The sequence below is a fragment of the Pseudophryne corroboree genome, chromosome 4 (genome assembly GCF_028390025.1).
Source record: "Pseudophryne corroboree isolate aPseCor3 chromosome 4, aPseCor3.hap2, whole genome shotgun sequence".
Classification (NCBI taxonomy): Eukaryota; Metazoa; Chordata; class Amphibia; order Anura; family Myobatrachidae; genus Pseudophryne; species Pseudophryne corroboree.
In genome coordinates, this window is record NC_086447.1 from 172,906,227 (window position 1) to 172,927,791 (window position 21,565).

The 21,565-nt window shown below is 46.2% G+C and overlaps 1 protein-coding gene across 1 annotated transcript in view; it reads left to right on the top strand.

Moving 5' to 3' along the window:
* Positions 1–14,823: 14,823 nt before the first annotated feature.
* Positions 14,824–21,565, top strand: part of LOC134909108 (serotransferrin-B-like) — a 77,750-nt gene continuing 71,008 nt past the window's right edge. The window contains exon 1 of the mRNA XM_063915545.1: positions 14,824–14,939. Within this exon, the coding sequence (XP_063771615.1) occupies positions 14,900–14,939 (40 nt within the window). The 5' untranslated portion in view covers positions 14,824–14,899. The remainder of the gene's footprint in view (positions 14,940–21,565) is intronic.

Sequence of the window (21,565 nt, forward strand, 5' to 3'; positions counted from 1 at the left end):
GTTTCAGTGTGCTTGTTTTTTCTTGTTCCAAAGAAACCAATTTTTTCCTATTGGGATATCTGTGCTATTCTTTACATGCCTAATATCAGAATAATGGGGGCCAAGTTTTCTTCATGTCTTCACCACATTCCTGCTGCCCTGCCCCCCCCCTCCCCTCAACAAGAATAACAATCACAATTTTGCAGATTAAACGTGCACCATGCTACAGTAGGTAGTCTATGGGGTGTATTCAATTATTGTCGGAAGCTGCCGTCTTGTCGCAAAGACAGCAGCTTCCAACAGGTTTATGTTCCAACCTATTCAATGCCGGCTGATTTTTTTCCAACAAGTCGGGAATTCCCGACTTGCCGGAAACCACGTGGATTGTCGGAATCCACTTTAGCTGTCGGAAGTGTGGCCAAACCCGACAGGTTCTAGCCCCGTTTCCAACAATGCCAATCTGACTTTAAAGAAAGTAGGATAGCCATTGTCAGGAAAGAGCCAAACCTGTCGGGTTTGGCCATGCCATTGAATACTGTCCTGTCGGATCCTTTCCGTAGGGGGGGGGGGGGGGGCGGGCCGCGGCGGCTGCGTGACATCACACGCAGCCACTGCGGCCCGGGGAGCATCGAGTAGCTCCCGGCCAGCACCCTAAAGCTGCGCTGGTCAGGAACTACTCTTGAAGTGCAAAGGCATCGTCGCTGTGCGATGCCTTTGCACTTCTGTGGGGGGAAAGGGGGGCGGCACTGACACGTGGGACGGACTAGCCCTGTGCTGGGCGTCCCCCCACATTTCAGTGTGAATGATCGTAGCTGTGTTAAATTTAGCACAGCTACGATCAACTCGGAATGACCCCCCATATGTACATTAATAACTATTAGACCAGATACAATACTGCTTTATAAAGTGTATCCACTCCTTAATTTGTAGTTATACACATGGTTCCATTGAGTTAGTAATACAGTATGTTCTATGATCAGATGTAATAACACAGGGTTATTTTTGGAGTTCTTAAGGTGGGTACACACTAGGCGATGTGCTCGGTGAGTGACTTTGTCTAGTGTGTCCCCATCCCGGACCGCGATATTGCACAGTGTCGTCATGCCACAGCCGACCGGAGCATGCAGCTGTGGATGATGAGTCCAAATTGAGCTGCATGCATGGCCGAGACCGAGGGTCATTATTGAGGCCACGCATCGCTCGTTGTTTACAGCATACACACCAATCGATTTAGTAAACAGCATTGCTCAGGAAGGGTCAAAATATCACTCAGCGAGTGGGTCAATAAACTAGAGATGAGCGGGTTCGGTTCCTTGGAATCAGAACCCGCCCGAACTTCAGCTTTTTTTACACGGATCCGAGCGACTCGGATCTTCCCGCCTTGCTCGGTTAACCCGAGCGCGCCCGAACGTCATCATGACGCTGTCGGATTCTCGCGAGGCTCGGATTCTATCGCGAGACTCGGATTCTATATAAGGAGCCGCGCGTCGCCGCTATTTTACACGTGCATTTAGATTCATAGGGAGAGGACGTGGCTGGCGTCCTCTCCGTTTAGAGAATAGATAGGAGAGTGAGAGTGAGACAGTGACACTTCATTTACTGGAGCTTAGGAGGAGTACTCAGACAGAGAGTGCAGAATTTTGCTGATAGTATTAGTTAGTTATACTAGTGACAGAGTGAGACAGTGACACTTCATTTACTGGAGCTTAGGAGGAGTACTCAGACAGAGAGTGCAGAATTTTGCTGATAGTATTAGTTAGTTATACTAGTGACAGAGTGAGACAGTGACACTTCATTTACTGGAGCTTAGGAGGAGTACTCAGACAGAGAGTGCAGAATTTTGCTGATAGTATTAGTTAGTTATACTAGTGACTGACCAGTGACCACCAGTGCAGTTTTATATTATTTAATATAATCCGTTCTCTGCCTGAAAAAACGATACATAGTGACTCAGTCACATACCATATCTGTGCTCAGCCCAGTGTGCTGCTGCATCATCTATGTATAATATCTGACTGTGCTCACACAGCTTAATTGTGGGGGAGACTGGGGAGCAGTTAGGTTATAGCAGGAGCCAGGAGTACATATTAAAATTAAACAGTGCACACTTTTTTTCTGCAGGAGTGCCACTGCCAGTGTGACTGACCAGTGACCTGACCACCAGTATATAGTATACTATATTGTATTGTGAATGTCTGCCTGTAAAAGTTAAACACACGTCGTGTGACTTGTGTGGTGTTTTTTTATTCTATAAAATAAAAAACTCATTCTGCTGACAGACAGTGTCCAGCAGGTCCGTCATTATATAATATATACCTGTCCGGCTGCAGTAGTGATATATATATATATATTTTATATCATTATTTATCATCCAGTCGCAGCAGACACAGTACGGTAGTTCACGGCTGTAGCTACCTCTGTGTCGGCACTCGGCAGTCCATCCATAATTGTATACCACCTACCCGTGGTTTTTTTTTTCTTTCTTCTTTATACATACTACATCTCATTATCATCCAGTCTATATTAGCAGCAGACACAGTACAGTACGGTAGTCCACGGCTGTAGCTACCTCTGTGTCGGCACTCGGCAGTCCGTCCATAATTGTATACCACCTACCCATGTTTTTTTTTTTCTTCTTTATACATACTACATCTCATTATCAACCAGTCTATATTAGCAGCAGACACAGTACGGTAGTCCACGGCTGTAGCTACCTCTGTGTCGGCACTCGGCAGTCCATCCATAATTGTATACCACCTACCCGTGGTTTTTTTTTCTTTCTTCTTTATACATACTACATCTCATTATCATCCAGTCTATATTAGCAGCAGACACAGTACAGTACGGTAGTCCACGGCTGTAGCTACCTCTGTGTCGGCACTCGGCAGTCCATCCATAATTGTATACCACCTACCCGTGGTTTTTTTTTCTTTCTTCTTTATACATACTACATCTCATTATCATCCAGTCTATATTAGCAGCAGACACAGTACAGTACGGTAGTCCACGGCTGTAGCTACCTCTGTGTCGGCACTCGGCAGTCCATCCATAATTGTATACCACCTACCCGTGGTTTTTTTTCTTTCTTCTTTATACATACTACATCTCATTATCATCCAGTCTATATTAGCAGCAGACACAGTACAGTACGGTAGTCCACGGCTGTAGCTACCTCTGTGTCGGCACTCGGCAGTCCGTCCATAATTGTATACCACCTACCCGTGGTTTTTTTTTTCTTTCTTCTTTATACATACTACATCTCATTATCATCCAGTCTATATTAGCAGCAGACACAGTACGGTAGTCCACGGCTGTAGCTACCTCTGTGTCGGCACTCGGCAGTCCATCCATAATTGTATACCACCTACCCGTGGGTTTTTTTTCTTTCTTCTTTATACATACTACATCTCATTATCATCCAGTCTATATTAGCAGCAGACACAGTACAGTACGGTAGTCCACGGCTGTAGCTACCTCTGTGTCGGCACTCGGCAGTCCATCCATAATTGTATACCACCTACCCGTGGTTTTTTTTTCTTTCTTCTTTATACATACTACATCTCATTATCATCCAGTCTATATTAGCAGCAGACACAGTACAGTACGGTAGTCCACGGCTGTAGCTACCTCTGTGTTGGCACTCGGCAGTCCGTCCATAATTGTATACCACCTACCCGTGGTTTTTTTTTTCTTTCTTCTTTATACATACTACATCTCATTATCATCCAGTCTATATTAGCAGCAGACACAGTACAGTACGGTAGTCCACGGCTGTAGCTACCTCTGTGTCGGCACTCGGCAGTCCATCCATAATTTTATACCACCTACCCGTGGTTTTTTTTTCTTTCTTCTTTATACATACTACATCTCATTATCATCCAGTCTATATTAGCAGCAGACACAGTACAGTACGGTAGTCCACGGCTGTAGCTACCTCTGTGTCGGCACTCGGCAGTCCATCCATAATTGTATACCACCTACCCGTGGTTTTTTTTTCTTTCTTCTTTATACATACTACATCTCATTATCATCCAGTCTATATTAGCAGCAGACACAGTACAGTACGGTAGTCCACGGCTGTAGCTACCTCTGTGTCGGCACTCGGCAGTCCGTCCATAATTGTATACCACCTACCCGTGTTTTTTTTTTTCTTTCTTCTTTATACATACTACATCTCATTATCATCCAGTCTATATTAGCAGCAGACACAGTACAGTACGGTAGTCCACGGCTGTAGCTACCTCTGTGTCGGCACTCGGCAGTCCATCCATAATTGTATACCACCTACCCGTGTTTTTTTTTTCTTTCTTCTTTATACATACATACTACATCTCATTATCATCCAGTCTATATTAGCAGCAGACACAGTACAGTACAATAGTCCACGGCTGTAGCTACCTCTGTGTCGGCACTCGGCAGTCCATCCATAATTGTATACTAGTATCCATCCATCTCCATTGTTTACCTGAGGTGCCTTTTAGTTGTGCCTATTAAAATATGGAGAACAAAAATGTTGAGGTTCCAAAATTAGGGAAAGATCAAGATCCACTTCCACCTCGTGCTGAAGCTGCTGCCACTAGTCATGGCCGAGACGATGAAATGCCAGCAACGTCGTCTGCCAAGGCCGATGCCCAATGTCATAGTACAGAGCATGTCAAATCCAAAACACCAAATATCAGTAAAAAAAGGACTCCAAAACCTAAAATAAAATTGTCGGAGGAGAAGCGTAAACTTGCCAATATGCCATTTACCACACGGAGTGGCAAGGAACGGCTGAGGCCCTGGCCTATGTTCATGGCTAGTGGTTCAGCTTCACATGAGGATGGAAGCACTCAGCCTCTCGCTAGAAAACTGAAAAGACTCAAGCTGGCAAAAGCACCGCAAAGAACTGTGCGTTCTTCGAAATCCCAAATCCACAAGGAGAGTCCAATTGTGTCGGTTGCGATGCCTGACCTTCCCAACACTGGACGTGAAGAGCATGCGCCTTCCACCATTTGCACGCCCCCTGCAAGTGCTGGAAGGAGCACCCGCAGTCCAGTTCCTGATAGTCAGATTGAAGATGTCAGTGTTGAAGTACACCAGGATGAGGAGGATATGGGTGTTGCTGGCGCTGGGGAGGAAATTGACCAGGAGGATTCTGATGGTGAGGTGGTTTGTTTAAGTCAGGCACCCGGGGAGACACCTGTTGTCCGTGGGAGGAATATGGCCGTTGACATGCCTGGTGAAAATACCAAAAAAATCAGCTCTTCGGTGTGGAAGTATTTCACCAGAAATGCGGACAACATTTGTCAAGCCGTGTGTTCCCTTTGTCAAGCTGTAATAAGTAGGGGTAAGGACGTTAACCACCTCGGAACATCCTCCCTTATACGTCACCTGCAGCGCATTCTTAATAAGTCAGTGACAAGTTCAAAAACTTTGGGCGACAGCGGAAGCAGTCCACTGACCAGTAAATCCCTTCCTCTTGTAACCAAGCTCACGCAAACCACCCCACCAACTCCCTCAGTGTCAATTTCCTCCTTCCCCAGGAATGCCAATAGTCCTGCAGGCCATGTCACTGGCAATTCTGACGAGTCCTCTCCTGCCTGGGATTCCTCCGATGCATCCTTGCGTGTAACGCCTACTGCTGCTGGCGCTGCTGTTGTTGCTGCTGGGAGTCGATGGTCATCCCAGAGGGGAAGTCGTAAGCCCACTTGTACTACTTCCAGTAAGCAATTGACTGTCCAACAGTCCTTTGCGAGGAAGATGAAATATCACAGCAGTCATCCTGCTGCAAAGCGGATAACTGAGGCCTTGACAACTATGTTGGTGTTAGACGTGCGTCCGGTATCCGCCGTTAGTTCACAGGGAACTAGACAATTTATTGAGGCAGTGTGCCCCCGTTACCAAATACCATCTAGGTTCCACTTCTGTAGGCAGGCGATACCGAGAATGTACACGGACGTCAGAAAAAGACTCACCAGTGTCCTAAAAAATGCAGTTGTACCCAATGTCCACTTAACCACGGACATGTGGACAAGTGGAGCAGGGCAGGGTCAGGACTATATGACTGTGACAGCCCACTGGGTAGATGTATGGACTCCCGCCGCAAGAACAGCAGCGGCGGCACCAGTAGCAGCATCTCGCAAACGCCAACTCTTTCCTAGGCAGGCTACGCTTTGTATCACCGCTTTCCAGAATACGCACACAGCTAAAAACCTCTTACGGCAACTGAGGAAGATCATCGCAGAATGGCTTACCCCAATTGGACTCTCCTGTGGATTTGTGGCATCGGACAACGCCAGCAATATTGTGTGTGCATTAAATATGGGCAAATTCCAGCACGTCTCATGTTTTGCACATACCTTGAATTTGGTGGTGCAGAATTTTTTTAAAAAACGACAGGGGCGTGCAAGAGATGCTGTCGGTGGCCAGAAGAATTGCGGGACACTTTCGGCGTACAGGCACCACGTACAGAAGACTGGAGCACCACCAAAAACTACTGAACCTGCCCTGCCATCATCTGAAGCAAGAAGTGGTAACGAGGTGGAATTCAACCCTCTATATGCTTCAGAGGTTGGAGGAGCAGCAAAAGGCCATTCAAGCCTATACAATTGAGCACGATATAGGAGGTGGAATGCACCTGTCTCAAGTGCAGTGGAGAATGATTTCAACGTTGTGCAAGGTTCTGATGCCCTTTGAACTTGCCACACGTGAAGTCAGTTCAGACACTGCCAGCCTGAGTCAGGTCATTCCCCTCATCAGGCTTTTGCAGAAGAAGCTGGAGGCATTGAAGAAGGAGCTAAAAGGGAGCGATTCCGCTAGGCATGTGGGACTTGTGGATGCAGCCCTTAATTCGCTTAACAAGGATTCACGGGTGGTCAATCTGTTGAAATCAGAGCACTACATTTTGGCCACCGTGCTCGATCCTAGATTTAAAACCTACCTTGGATCTCTCTTTCCGGCAGACACAAGTCTGCTGGGGTGCAAAGACCTGCTGGTGACAAAATTGTCAAGTCAAGCGGAACGCGACCTGTCAACATCTCCTCCTTCACATTCTCCCGCAACTGGGGGTGCGAGGAAAAGGCTCAGAATTCCGAGCCCACCCGCTGGCGGTGATGCAGGGCAGTCTGGAGCGACTGCTGATGCTGACATCTGGTCCGGACTGAAGGACCTGACAACGATTACGGACATGTCGTCTACTGTCACTGCATATGATTCTCTCAACATTGAAAGAATGGTGGAGGATTATATGAGTGACCGCATCCAAGTAGGCACGTCACACAGTCCGTACTTATACTGGCAGGAAAAAGAGGCAATTTGGAGGCCCTTGCACAAACTGGCTTTATTCTACCTAAGTTGCCCTCCCACAAGTGTGTACTCCGAAAGAGTGTTTAGTGCCGCCGCTCACCTTGTCAGCAATCGGCGTACGAGGTTACATCCAGAAAATGTGGAGAAGATGATGTTCATTAAAATGAATTATAATCAATTCCTCCGCGGAGACATTGACCAGCAGCAATTGCCTCCACAAAGTACACAGGGAGCTGAGATGGTGGATTCCAGTGGGGACGAATTGATAATCTGTGAGGAGGGGGATGTACACGGTGATATATCGGAGGATGATGATGAGGTGGACATCTTGCCTCTGTAGAGCCAGTTTGTGCAAGGAGAGATTAATTGCTTCTTTTTTGGGGGGGGTCCAAACCAACCCGTCATATCAGTCACAGTCGTGTGGCAGACCCTGTCACTGAAATGATGGGTTGGTTAAAGTGTGCATGTCCTGTTTATACAACATAAGGGTGGGTGGGAGGGCCCAAGGACAATTCCATCTTGCACCTCTTTTTTCTTTTATTTTTCTTTGCGTCATGTGCTGTTTGGGGAGGGTTTTTTGGAAGGGCCATCCTGCGTGACACTGCAGTGCCACTCCTAGATGGGCCCGGTGTTTGTGTCGGCCACTAGGGTCGCTTATCTTACTCACACAGTCAGCTACCTCATTGCGCCTCTTTTTTTCTTTGCGTCATGTGCTGTTTGGGGAGGGTTTTTTGGAAGGGCCATCCTGCGTGACACTGCAGTGCCACTCCTAGATGGGCCCGGGGTTTGTGTCGGCCACTAGGGTCGCTTATCTTACTCACACAGTCAGCTACCTCATTGCGCCTCTTTTTTTCTTTGCGTCATGTGCTGTTTGGGGAGGGTTTTTTGGAAGGGCCATCCTGCGTGACACTGCAGTGCCACTCCTAGATGGGCCCGGTGTTTGTGTCGGCCACTAGGGTCGCTTATCTTACTCACACAGTCAGCTACCTCATTGCGCCTCTTTTTTTCTTTGCGTCATGTGCTGTTTGGGGAGGGTTTTTTGGAAGGGACATCCTGCGTGACACTGCAGTGCCACTCCTAGATGGGCCCGGTGTTTGTGTCGGCCACTAGGGTCGCTTATCTTACTCACACAGCTACCTCATTGCGCCTCTTTTTTTCTTTGCGTCATGTGCTGTTTGGGGAGGGTTTTTTGGAAGGGACATCCTGCGTGACACTGCAGTGCCACTCCTAGATGGGCCCGGTGTTTGTGTCGGCCACTAGGGTCGCTTATCTTACTCACACAGCGACCTCGGTGCAAATTTTAGGACTAAAAATAATATTGTGAGGTGTGAGGTATTCAGAATAGACTGAAAATGAGTGGAAATTGTGGTTTTTGAGGTTAATAATACTTTGGGATCAAAATGACCCCCAAATTCTATGATTTAAGCTGTTTTTTAGGGTTTTTTGAAAAAAACACCCGAATCCAAAACACACCCGAATCCGACAAAAAAATTCGGTGAGGTTTTGCCAAAACGCGGTCGAACCCAAAACACGGCCGCGGAACCGAACCCAAAACCAAAACACAAAACCCGAAAAATTTCCGGCGCTCATCTCTACAATAAACTTGTAGACTATACAGCAGTCATCATGGGATAGAGTATGGGATGGGGTAGTGTTTAGGCAGTATTGTGCACACAACAAGGTATCCGGTCTATAGATCTACACTAAAGAGGTCTACAGTTAATAAGTCGACCACTATTGGTAGACATGCATTAGGTCAACAGGGTCAAAATGTCGACATGTAAATGGCAGACAGTTCAAAAGGTCGATGGTGTCACAAGGTCGACAGGGTCAAAATGTCAACATGACAATGGTCTACACACATATGGTCGACACAGGGTTTTTTTGGGGCTCCCCTCAATTACAGATCACCATACAATACATTTTTATGACTGCTATGCAGCATATATTTTCTCTCATGGATGCAATGTGTGCGGTGTACATGGGCCCCTGGGTCCAGGGGGGGCCCACACTACACACACTGAACCCATGTTGATTTAATACCTACCTTTCCGGAGTCCCGCGACGAGCGCTGCAGCCGTGTCAAAAATCACACCTAAAATGGCTGCCACACATGTGCATTACAAAATTTGCCACTGGAAAGGGGCGTAGCCAGAACTTTGTGGGCGCTATAGCAACATTTTGAAGGGGCCCCCGTCCCAATGCTTCTAGAAAAACACTTCTCTGCAGCAGTTGTTAATTTTATGCCCTATAATAGTGTCCTAGTTCATTTTCTGAACCACAGTAGAGCATTATTTAATGTTATGCCCCATAGTAGATTTCTAGTTTCATTTATGAATCGCAGTAGTGCTTACGTTCACCCTATGTCACATTTCAGAGCTGCCAGTACACCCAATTCACATTATGATGTATAGTGCTCCCCGTTCACATTGTGCCTCATTAGTGCCCTGGTTCATATTATATAACATTAAAATGCCCTTCAGTTCATTTTATACCACACTACAATGAGCAGGTCAAAGGGCATACATAGATATATTGCAGGCCCCAGGAAAAAGATTGAAAGGACCCCTACGTACCACGCAATAGCGAAAAATGTAAATAACACAAGTAACTTTGACAGGGAAGGTGGGCCCCTCTCAGCTCTGGGCCCCATAGGAGCTGCACTGCCTGTGCCTATGGTAGCTACACCCTTGCCTGTGGACCATAGCGGGTGTCATGTTTCCGGAGACCTGCGCATACGCAGTAGAGTCCGGCACTATCCTGGAGCCTTCGACGCCATGGAGAGGAGGTTGCCCACTCAGAGTCTGCACACGACCACCTCCTCTCTTAAAACGCCCCTGAATGACCACCATACAATACAGAGAGCATTTTTTAATAGCAGACAGTACAGAAAGCATGTTTGCAGATAGCAGGGAATACAGAGAACATTTTTTAAAGTTTCTATATGCAGTGAAAAACATCAGTGAAATGGAGAGTGGAGAAGCGTTGTGAGAAGCTTGTGATGTCTCATTAACTGCCTGTGGCTGCAATCAGCTGTTATGTAAGGGTTCCTTCTTGTGGCCTCGTTATTCTACCTGTATGAAGGGTTTACACTTTATACCAGACATTTAATAACAAATGAGAGAGGTGTAATACAATAAAATCCGTTTGGAGGTGGCTACTGTGTATCTCTGGTGCTCGGAGGTATGTGTAATAGCCTGGTTTCCACTCACTGGCTACAAACTGCCATTGACATACTCATGCTTTTATGCTGCACACACACACACAAGTACAAAAGCATCGCACAGCGGCGATGCTTTTGTACTTGAAGAGTAGCTCCCAGCCAGCGCAGCTCCTGCGCGCTGGCAGGGAGCTACTCGTCGCTGCCCGGGTCGCATCGGCTGCGTGTGACGTCACGAAGCCGCCTCTGCCCACCCCCTCCCCCAATAGTCTGGACACGCCTGCGTTTCCCGGACAGCACCCCCTAAATGGTGACCAAACGCCGCTGACCCGCCCCCTCCCGCCCAGCGACCACCTCAGCCTGTCAGGCAGAGGCGCTCGCAGGGCTGTGGCAGCTGTCGGCTGTCTGGCATGCGCCGTTCAGATCTGATCGCTGCTGTGCAAACACGCACAGCAGCGATCAAATCTGAACTAGCCCCAATATCCATCTATTTGAAACATACTGTATTGCTAGAGACCTCATAGGAGTCACATCATGGTAATTCTATCCGCTGATGTATGCATACATGTCTGCTAATTACTGTATTTTAGTTTAATGTTATATTGTTTTGCACTTTCTAATAAAACATTATTATGTATGTATGTAGTATTATTATTATTATTATTATTCATGCTAATACTGGTCTCGTGTGTATTTTGTGGTTCTTCCTTTCTATTTTATTATACAAGTTTCTGTAATCAATGCTCTCCAAACAACTTCTACGTATGTTGTTGTTTCCAGAGGCTAGATGATTCTTGCTCTGCTTTAGGATGAGCTGTTACTTACACTAAAATACTGTAACCACATTGACTGTGATATTAATTACCTGGCTAGCTCCTGGTTCCTAAGAAATGTATAATTTTTGTGTCTGTGATAAAATACAGAGATCATGTTCTATGCAATACAAAAGTAATTATTAAAATGACCATACAATACAGGGAGCATACTAAAGATCGCCTTACAATACAGAGAGCATTATTGTAACTACATAAAATACAGAACCTTTTTCACCATCATACAGTACACAACATTTTTGAGGCTGCCATACAATCTGCATAATATATTGTGACCACCATACAAATGAAAGTATTTTTGTGACAGCCACACAATATCAGGGGTGTAGTACGGGTGACCGGCGGTCTCCTGACCGCCGGTCACCTTACCGACGCTGGGATCCCGGCAGCATACCGACGCCGGGATCCCGGCGGGGAGGGGCGAGTGCAGCAAGCCCCTTGCGGGCTCGCTGCGCTCGCCACGCTGCGGGCTCGGTGGCGACCTGCGGTCGCCACGGGTTCTATTCCCACTCTATGGGTGTCGTGGACACCCACGAGTGGAAATAGTCCCTGTTGGTCGGCATGCCGACCATCGGGATAGTGAGCCGTCGGGCTCACGGAGGAGGTCATGTGACTGTCGGTCAGCCGACCGGCGGTCACATGACTACCACCCAATATCAGCTAGTCATGACTAAATAACCCTCCTTAAAAATCATTAACTATTTCAACATCATTGTTTCCCATTCAACATAAGTAATACCTTTATCATCATAACCTCAATCATCCCCAACATCAATTAACCCCTACCTACGTCCTCGATTAATTGCCTTAATTTTCATTAACTCACTTCATCTTAGTTAACCTCAATAAAAAACATTAAACCCTTTATCTTAACTTTGGGGGTCATTCCGAGTTGATCGCTCGCTAGCAGTTTTTAGCAGCCGTGCAAACGCATTGTCGCCACCCACTGGGGAGTGTATTTTTGCTTTGCAGAAGTGCGAGCACCTGTGCAGCAGAGCGACTGCAAAATCTTTTTGTGCAAAACAAGACCAGCCCTGGACTTACTCTTTGTGTGCGTTGATTCTAACGACGGAGGGACGGCTTTTGACTTCACACACCCGCCCAGCAAATGCCCAGCCACGCCTGCGTTTTTTCTGCCATTACTGCATTTTTCTAAGCACTCCCTGAAAATGGTCAGTTGACACCCAGAAACGCCCACTTCATGTCAATCTTCCTGCGTTCGGGCGTGCAACTGGAATGTTCGTTACACTCTGTGCAAACCCAAAATGCTCACTGTACCTGTATGACGTGCAGAAATGCAGATTTTTAGCCTGATCGCAGCGCTGCGTACAACGGCAGCTAGTGATCAACTCGGAATGAGCCCCTTTATTACAGCACTATCCCCTTCAACACCATAATAAAACCAATGCATAACTTACGGCCTTATACTTATTAACTTTACTCAACCATACTCATTACCCAAACCTCCAATTCAGCCCCCCTAGCTCCTCTTGCAAATCTGAAGTTGATTAGTGTTCTGTTGCCTCTGTGACACTATGGATGCTGTTGCATCTTACACCTTGGCTTGTGAAGAGGAGGGACCACCAGGAAGGAAGCAGCAGGCTGCACTCACCCTGCATTGCACAGAGAAACAATGTGCTTTATCCAGTGTCAGACTGGGGCATGAAGGGCCCACCGAGGGAATGCAAGTGGTAGTGGCCCATGTTCAGGGGTGTGGCTGATCTCCAGAGCGGGTGTGTCCAGTTACCATATTGGTTTCCCTAACCAGTAGAGAGTGCATAGGCTGGGCCCCCTGATAAATATATACATGAAATATTGCTAGTGCTTGCATGATACTGTACCAGAAAGACACTGTAGAAAATACACCATAGTCCTGTGCAGTATACGGTATCATATTTATAATGTATAATTCAAGTGCATAGTCTGGAACCTGATCCCTAGATGAGGAGGAGGGCCCACGGACAGTAGGGCCCACCGGGGGGTTTGCCTGTACCCCTGTGGGCAAGTCCAACCCTGGCTTTATCCATTTTCCCATCTGCCTCTCCACCATTCCTTCCCCTAAACAATATTGCAGGAAAAAATAAGATATCATATGGATTTTCAGCATCTCAATACATCAACAGGTGAGGATCCACCAACATTGCCCATCCAACCAATACCTGTGGCTGGGAGATATGTCACACTAATTGCTGGCCCTTCAACAGTGCGGTATTAAGGTTTGATGGGTGTTTTTAGCAGGGGCGGATATAGGGAGGAGAGTACCCCTAAGCACAACAGTAATGCCCCCCCCCCCCTCCTACCTGTCTGCCTCATTTTATTAGTTTATTGATTGGTTATAAGCCCTCATTTGATGATTTAATAGAATAATTAAAAAAGCCATTATGATTTATTTTTTATTTTTTATTATGTATACATATTTACTAATTAGGACAGGTGACAGGGGCAGTATGTGCATGCCCTACCCATTTACACTCCATTCAAGATGACATATGGGTGGTCATTCCGAGTTGTTCGGTCGTTGCCGATTTTCGGTATGCTGCGATTTGTTGCTAAATGTGCATGCGCATGGTACGCAGCGCGCATGCGCTTAGTTATTTAACTAAAAACTTAGCAGTTTTGCTATTGTTCGTGCAGTGCTTTTCAGTCGCACTGCTGATCGGTGAATGATTGACAGTAAGTGGGTGTTTCTGGGTGGTAACTGAGCGTTTTCCGAGGCGTGTCAGGGAAAAACACGGGAGTGTATGGAGAAACGGGGGAGTGGCTGGCCGAACGCAGGGCATGTTTGTGACATCAAACAAGGAACTAAACGGACCGAGCTGATCGCAATCTAGGAGTAGGTCTGGAGCTACTCAGAAACTGCAGGAAATTATTTAGTAGCAATTCTGCTAATCTTTCGTTCGCTATTCTGCTAAGCTAAGATACACTCCCAGAGGGCGGCAGCGTTTGCACTGCTGCTAAAAGCAGCTAGCGAGCGAACAACTCGGAATGACCACCATGGTACAGAACAGTGGAAATATTTAGCAGTTACTGGTACTTTTTGGCTGACAGTCCCAGCACAAGCATCCAAGTGCCGCCCCTAGGCACGTGCCTAATGGGAAATTCCCATCTGGTTTTTAGTAAGGGGAGTAGAATATATGGAAATTACACTTTTTTTAATCATACAGCATTAATATTTAACTTTTCTAAAAAATGTAAATGATTATTATAAATGTTATGGCTGGAAACTGGGGTCACAGTTCTATCACAAAGATAAGTCAGAGGTACGGGTAGCGGAACAGAGAAAACAGTCTCACCCCATAATGGAAATGTGTCTGATAGAAAGCAATGGTGTGAATAGAAATTACTTAGTTCTCCCCATTTGCAGTATCTTCATGGGTGAAAGGGTTACTTTCCAGAGGGTCAACCAGACCACACAGTGTCCCTGTGCCAAAATCCAGATTTCCAGCAAAAATGAATGAGTGCATTCAGAACGTTTTGGGAGGAAGGAAAGGTGGAGTGTAATATTAAGCAATATCATACCGTAATCCTAGCCCTGCTGAGAAATATCATCTGCACACTGTATAAATAACATCTCTACACACACAGAGGTCGGACAGTAAGTGAAGAACACTCTCAGTCTAACCCACAGGGACAGCGGAGGATGACTCCTTACTTACCAGTGATTCTGTGCCTTAGCACAGGTAAGTGACAATACTATAGTATGATGGGAGACACAAGGTGAGGGACATCTATCTGACAGCCAAATACATACTGCAAACGTCACATGGGAATTACTGTAAATAATACTGATTCTCAATGACATTTTTCTAATGGTATAATCTAGTATGATTGTATCAAGGCACATATGTTCAGTTTCACAAAAATGAAGCAAAAATAATATTGTTCCAGCACCAAACTGTGAAATGATATAATATGTAATTTAATCACAGTCACAAATCTATCATAATCATAAAAGATGTGTATAAAGGTAATTGCTAATATGGCTGTACAGACATAGGGGGAAATTTACTAAGCTCCCGATTTTGACCGAGATGCCGTTTTTTCATCAAAGTGTCATCTCGGTAATTTACTAAACACTAATCACGGCAGAGATGAGGGCATTCGTAATTTTTTGCAAGTCCAAGTAAAAAATTACGAATGAATACACCATCGGTCAAAACGCGGCTGTTTAAGTATGAATCTCGGTCATTTACTAAGAAGTGCAAAGCAAAAAACAAACAAACACTGCCGTGAAAAATTACAACTCGTAAAAAAGTGCTAAAAAAAAACAGACCTTTTTTTTTTATTCGTGATTGGATAGGCATGCACGGATCCATGAGATCCGTGCATGTATATCAGTGGGAAGGGGTGGGAAAGTGCTTATTTTTTCAAAAAAAATTGCGTGGGGTCCCCCCTCCTAAGCATAACCAGCCTCGGGCTCTTTGAGCCGATCCTGGTTGCAGAAATATGGGAAAAAAAATGACAGGGGTTCCCCCATATTTAAGCAACCAGCATCGGGCTCTGCGCCTGGTCCTGGTCCCAAAAATACGGGGGACAAAAAGAGTAGGGGTCCCCCGTATTTTTAAAACCAGCACCGGGCTCCACTAGCTGGACAGATAATGCCACAGCCGGGGGTCACTTTTATATAGTGCCCTGCGGCCGTGGCATCAAAAATCCAACTAGTCACTCCTGGCCGGGGTACCCTGGGGGAGTGGGGACCCCTTCAATCAAGGGGTCCCCCCCCAGCCACCCAAGGGCCAGGGGTGAAGCCCGAGGCTGTCCCCCCCATCCAATGGGCTGCGGATGGGGAGGCTGATAGCCTTTGTTGTAAAAGAAAAGATATTGTTTTTAGTAGCAGTACTACAAGGCCCAGCAAGCCTCCCCCGCATGCTGGTACTTGGAGAACCACAAGTACCAGCATGCGACGGAAAAACGGGCCCGCTGGTACCTGTAGTACTACTACTAAAAAAATACCCAAAAAAAGACAAGACACACACACCGTGAAAGTATAATTTTATTACATACATACACACATACATACATACATACTTACCTTAAGTTCCCACGCAGGTCGGTCCTCTTCTCCAGTAGAATCCAAGGGGTACCTGTTGAAGAAATTATACTCACGAGATCCAGGGGTCCAGGCTCCTCGGGAAATCCAGGGGTAATCCACGTACTTGCATAAAATAAGAAAACGGAAAGCCGAGCCACGAACTGAAAGGGGCCCCATGTTTTCACATGGGACTCCTTTCCACGAATGCCAGAAACCCACTCTGACTGATGTCTAAGTGGGTTTCTTCAGCCAATCAGGGAGTGCCACGTTGTAGCACTCTCCTGATCGGCTGTGTGCTCCTGTACTGAGTGACAGGCGGCACACGGCAGTGTTACAATGTAGCGCCTATGCGCTACATTGTAACCAATGCTGGGAACTTTCTGCTCAGCGGTGACGTCACTTTAGGTCAACCGCAGGGCAGAAAGTTCCCATCATTGGTTACAATGTAGCGCATAGGCGCTACATTGTAACACTGCCGTGTGCTGCCTGTCAGTGAGGACAGGAGCACACAGCCGATCAGGAGAGTGCTACAACGTGGCACTCCCTGATTGGCTGAAGAAACCCACTTAGACATCAGTCAGAGTGGGTTTCTGGCATTCGTGGAAAGGAGTCCCATGTGAAAACATGGGGCCCCTTTCAGTTCGTGGCTCGGCTTTCCGTTTTCTTATTTTATGCAAGTACGTGGATTACCCCTGGATTTCCCGAGGAGCCTGGACCCCTGGATCTCGTGAGTATAATTTCTTCAACAGGTACCCCTTGGATTCTACTGGAGAAGAGGACCGACCTGCGTGGGAACTTAAGGTAAGTATGTATGTATGTGTGTATGTATGTAATAAAATTATACTTTCACGGTGTGTGTGTCTTGTCTTTTTTTGGGTATTTTTTTAGTAGTAGTACTACAGGTACCAGCGGGCCCGTTTTTCCGTCGCATGCTGGTACTTGTGGTTCTCCAAGTACCAGCATGCGGGGGAGGCTTGCTGGGCCTTGTAGTACTGCTACTAAAAACAATATCTTTTCTTTTACAACAAAGGCTATCAGCCTCCCCATCCGCAGCCCATTGGATGGGGGGGGACAGCCTCGGGCTTCACCCCTGGCCCTTGGGTGGCTGGGGGGGGGGGACCCCTTGATTGAAGGGGTCCCCACTCCCCCAGGGTACCCCGGCCAGGAGTGACTAGTTGGATTTTTGATGCCACGGCCGCAGGGCACTATATAAAAGTGACCCCCGGCTGTGGCATTATCTGTCCAGCTAGTGGAGCCCGGTGCTGGTTTTAAAAATACGGGGGACCCCTACTCTTTTTGTCCCCCGTATTTTTGGGACCAGGACCAGGCGCAGAGCCCGATGCTGGTTGCTTAAATATGGGGGAACCCCTGTCATTTTTTTCCACATATTTTTGCAACCAGGATCGGCTCAAAGAGCCCGAGGCTGGTTATGCTTAGGAGGGGGGACCCCACGCATTTTTTTTTATTATTTTACAGTGTTTAATTAAAAAAAATAAATAAATAAACCCCAGCACGGATCACACAGATCCGGCCGAGATTGATTGTAAAAAAAGTCGGCAGTGTTTTGCTAATCACTGCCGTAAAAATAGAAAAAAAACCACGAATGACATCGACATCGGAACAAGAGAAAAACCCGAATACGACAGCTTAGTAAATTAGTCGTAATCAATTCAAAAAGTTGCAGTTTTACACTTTCGATGTCATTCGTGATTGAACTTTGACCTGAATCTGGAAAATACGAATCTTAGTAAATTTACCCCATACAGTCCATTACTTCCGTGTTTCCTAATCTCAGTTCTTTAGGCACACTAACAGCCATGGGGGTGTAGTATGTTATGCCGGTGGTCGGGCACCCGGCGGACAGCATACCGGCTCCGGAATCCCGACCGCCAGCATACCGACAGCTGGGCGAGCGCAAATGAGCCCCTTGCTACGCGCACCACGCTATCTATTCTCCTTCTAGGGGGGTCATGGACCCCCAAGAGGGAGAAAAGCTGTCGGTATGCCGGCGGTCGGGATTCCTGAGCCGGTATGCTGGGTGCCAGGATACTGAGCGCTGGTCTATCGTAGTAGACCCATGCTGCAGTACTGGATGGCTATCCTTAAAATCTGAACTGTTGAGCTGGGTACACACCTGAAGATATATCTATCCAATCTGTCTGGCGAGAACAGAAATCTGGTAATATACAGATGTAGCCATGCTCATCCATGCTGTGATCAGAGCCTGCCCTAACCAATATGATGCCAATATGATGCCCTAGGCAAGATTTTGGCTGGTGCCCCCTAGCACCACCGCTAGTTCCGCCTCTGACCCTGCACCCCTTTCCCAGCACCATAACCCCCCACCCATAGCAGTCCTTTTTTTTTTTTCCTACCCCCTGTAATTTAAATAATAACAGTGTGCACATTCGGCGCACAGCCCAAAAATGTGTGTCTTTTTGCTGGCAAGGGGCATGGCCACACATTCGTACCCCCAGTTCAACTTATGCCTCACAGTAGTGTAACTTTATTCACAATTTATAATGCGAAAGTGTCCCTTATTTACATTACATCACACAGTAGTACCACTTTACCTTATATACGTTACTCCTCACAGTAGTGCCCCTCATTCACATAACATCATAAGGAATTGCTCTTTATTCACTTTACACTACACCATATTGCTGTTTATTCTCATTACACTACACCATATTGCTCCTTATTCACATTACACCACACCATATTGCTCTTTATTCACATTAGACCACACAGTAGTGCCCTTTCTATATGTTATGCCACACAGTAGAGCACCTTATACACATAATGCCACACATTGGTAATGCATTTATACACATAATACCACACAGTAATGCCTTTTACATATATGACACACATTATTAATGTCCTTATAAACATAATGCACCTTACACATTATGCCAACCCTTATTAATGCCCTTATACACATAATTTCCCTTACACATATGCCACACATTGTTAATGCCCTTATACACATAATGACACACATAATGTCCCTTACACATATGCCGCACATTATTAGTGTCCTTATACACATAATGACACACATAGTGCACCTTACTCATATGTTACACATTATTAATGCCCTTATACACATAATGACACATATAGATCCTGGCGTGAGTCAACTGGCAGCTCTGCTAACGTTGGGTGCCTATTTTTTATGAAAATGCATCTTATTTGCATTGCTATGTGGCTAGGATGCACAAGCAGCTTCTACTGATGAAAATGATATGCGGCATGCCTATATACTGTGTGCGACTGTGGCTGTATCTGCATCCGAAATGCTTGTGCCCCTAGGCATACCAGATGCCCTAGGCAATTGCCTAGTTTGCCTATGCCTAGGGCCGACCCTGGCTGCGATGCATAAGCGGCATGGACTAGTGTGCCTGCAAATGAGATGCACACATGCGTATGCATGCACACATCATTTATTTGTATGGACTAGTCACTGCCTGGCGAATTATGCAGCATGCCACGATGCGTATGCCCATGCATACAGCAATGAGCATGGCTACATCTGTATGGGAGCAAATCACAATCGACCATTTGATCCCAAACACTGGAAAGCAGATATTGGTTTTTCAGACAAATTGGTTAAATCTGTGTGGTTTAACAAATTTATCCGAACAATTGTTTTTTTTTTTCCATTTTCCAGCATTTGGGAGCAAATGGTTGATTGTCATGTGTTTCTATGCATTACTAGATTTTTGTTCCCACCAGACAGATTACACAGATGGCTTGAGGACTGTGGTTGGGAAACACTGTATTACATATTAGGGCAGCATGATGGTGCAATTAGGGTCTTGAATTTGTTTCTCACCAAGGCCCTGACTGTGTGGAGTATGTACTTGCATGGGTTTCCTCTGAGCAATTTTGCTTACCCCGCACAATCCAAAAGCATACAGCTAGATAGGCTCCTGACAAAAATGAACCCTAGTGTGTATGTATGTGTGTACGGACGTGTGGTATGGCATATATACAGTAATTTATGTGCACAATAAATTGCTGATACATTTGTGTTTTGAGGCTCATTTTTTTAACATGGATAAAAGTGCTATCTGGACCTCATTTCTAAAGCGCACTGGGGGCCTGAAGCCAGACGGATCTCACGCAACATAAGTGGGTAGTGACAATGGGAGCATGCAGAACTGTGTTTGTCTGGTTGGAGCAGCGAGGACGTGTAGCCACAGTTCATGCTATTCTGAGTCATGTGTACGGGGAAGGGAATCCAGATTCATATGGATCTTTTGCCCCTGGCATGTGGCTGGTACAAGTGCCCATATACTAATGTTGGCAGTTGCGGGTGCAGACAGTAGAAGCAGTGGGCAGAGCGACATTGCACTTGGATCCTCACATTGGGCCTAATTCAGAGTTGATCACAGCAGCAAATTTGTTAGCAGTTGGGCAAAACCATGTGCACTGCATGGGGGTCAGATATAACGTGCAAAGAGAGTTAGCTTTGGATGGGTTCAAACTGAAATCTAAATTGCAGTGTAAAAATAAAGCAGACAGTATTTACCCTGCACAGAAACAAAATAACCCACCCAAATCTAACTCTCTCTGCACATGTTATATCTGCCCCACCTGCAGTGCACATGGTTTTGCCCAACAGCTATCAAATTTGCTGCTACGATCATATCTGAGTTACTTCCATTAGCCCTATGGAAACTTAGCATAGAATAGTAAATCTGTCTCCTGCAGCATCCCGCAATGCACCTTGTGCCTGACTCAGAATCAAGTTCTGGATGTGTACCACTAAACTCATTGGGTTTGCAACTATAACATCCATGGGCACGTTTCTGTCTGACCACGGATGTCTACTTACTACATTATAGTAATGCCAGTATCCACCTTTGTATTGTAAAACTCCATGTGACTGCATGTGGGAGCCCATCCAACCCGCTCTTCTTATGTTCACAGCTGCAGCTGTCATCATTAGTCTCAAGAGTTACTTCAGCCCCATGCTGGGTGCAATAGATCCGGCTGAAACAGACATCCCATCTGCATCCACACTCTGTGATAGGGCAAGGAATTCATCTTACACACCCATGGCACTCCCATGACATGCCCATGACACTCCATTTCACTCGCATGACACACCCATGATATGCCCAAGGCACACCCATGGACCTTCCATGACACTCTCATGACATAGCCATGATACACCAATGACACACCAATGACACACCCATGACACTCCCACGACATGCCCACAGCATGCATATGACACACCCATGGCACTCCCATGACACGCCC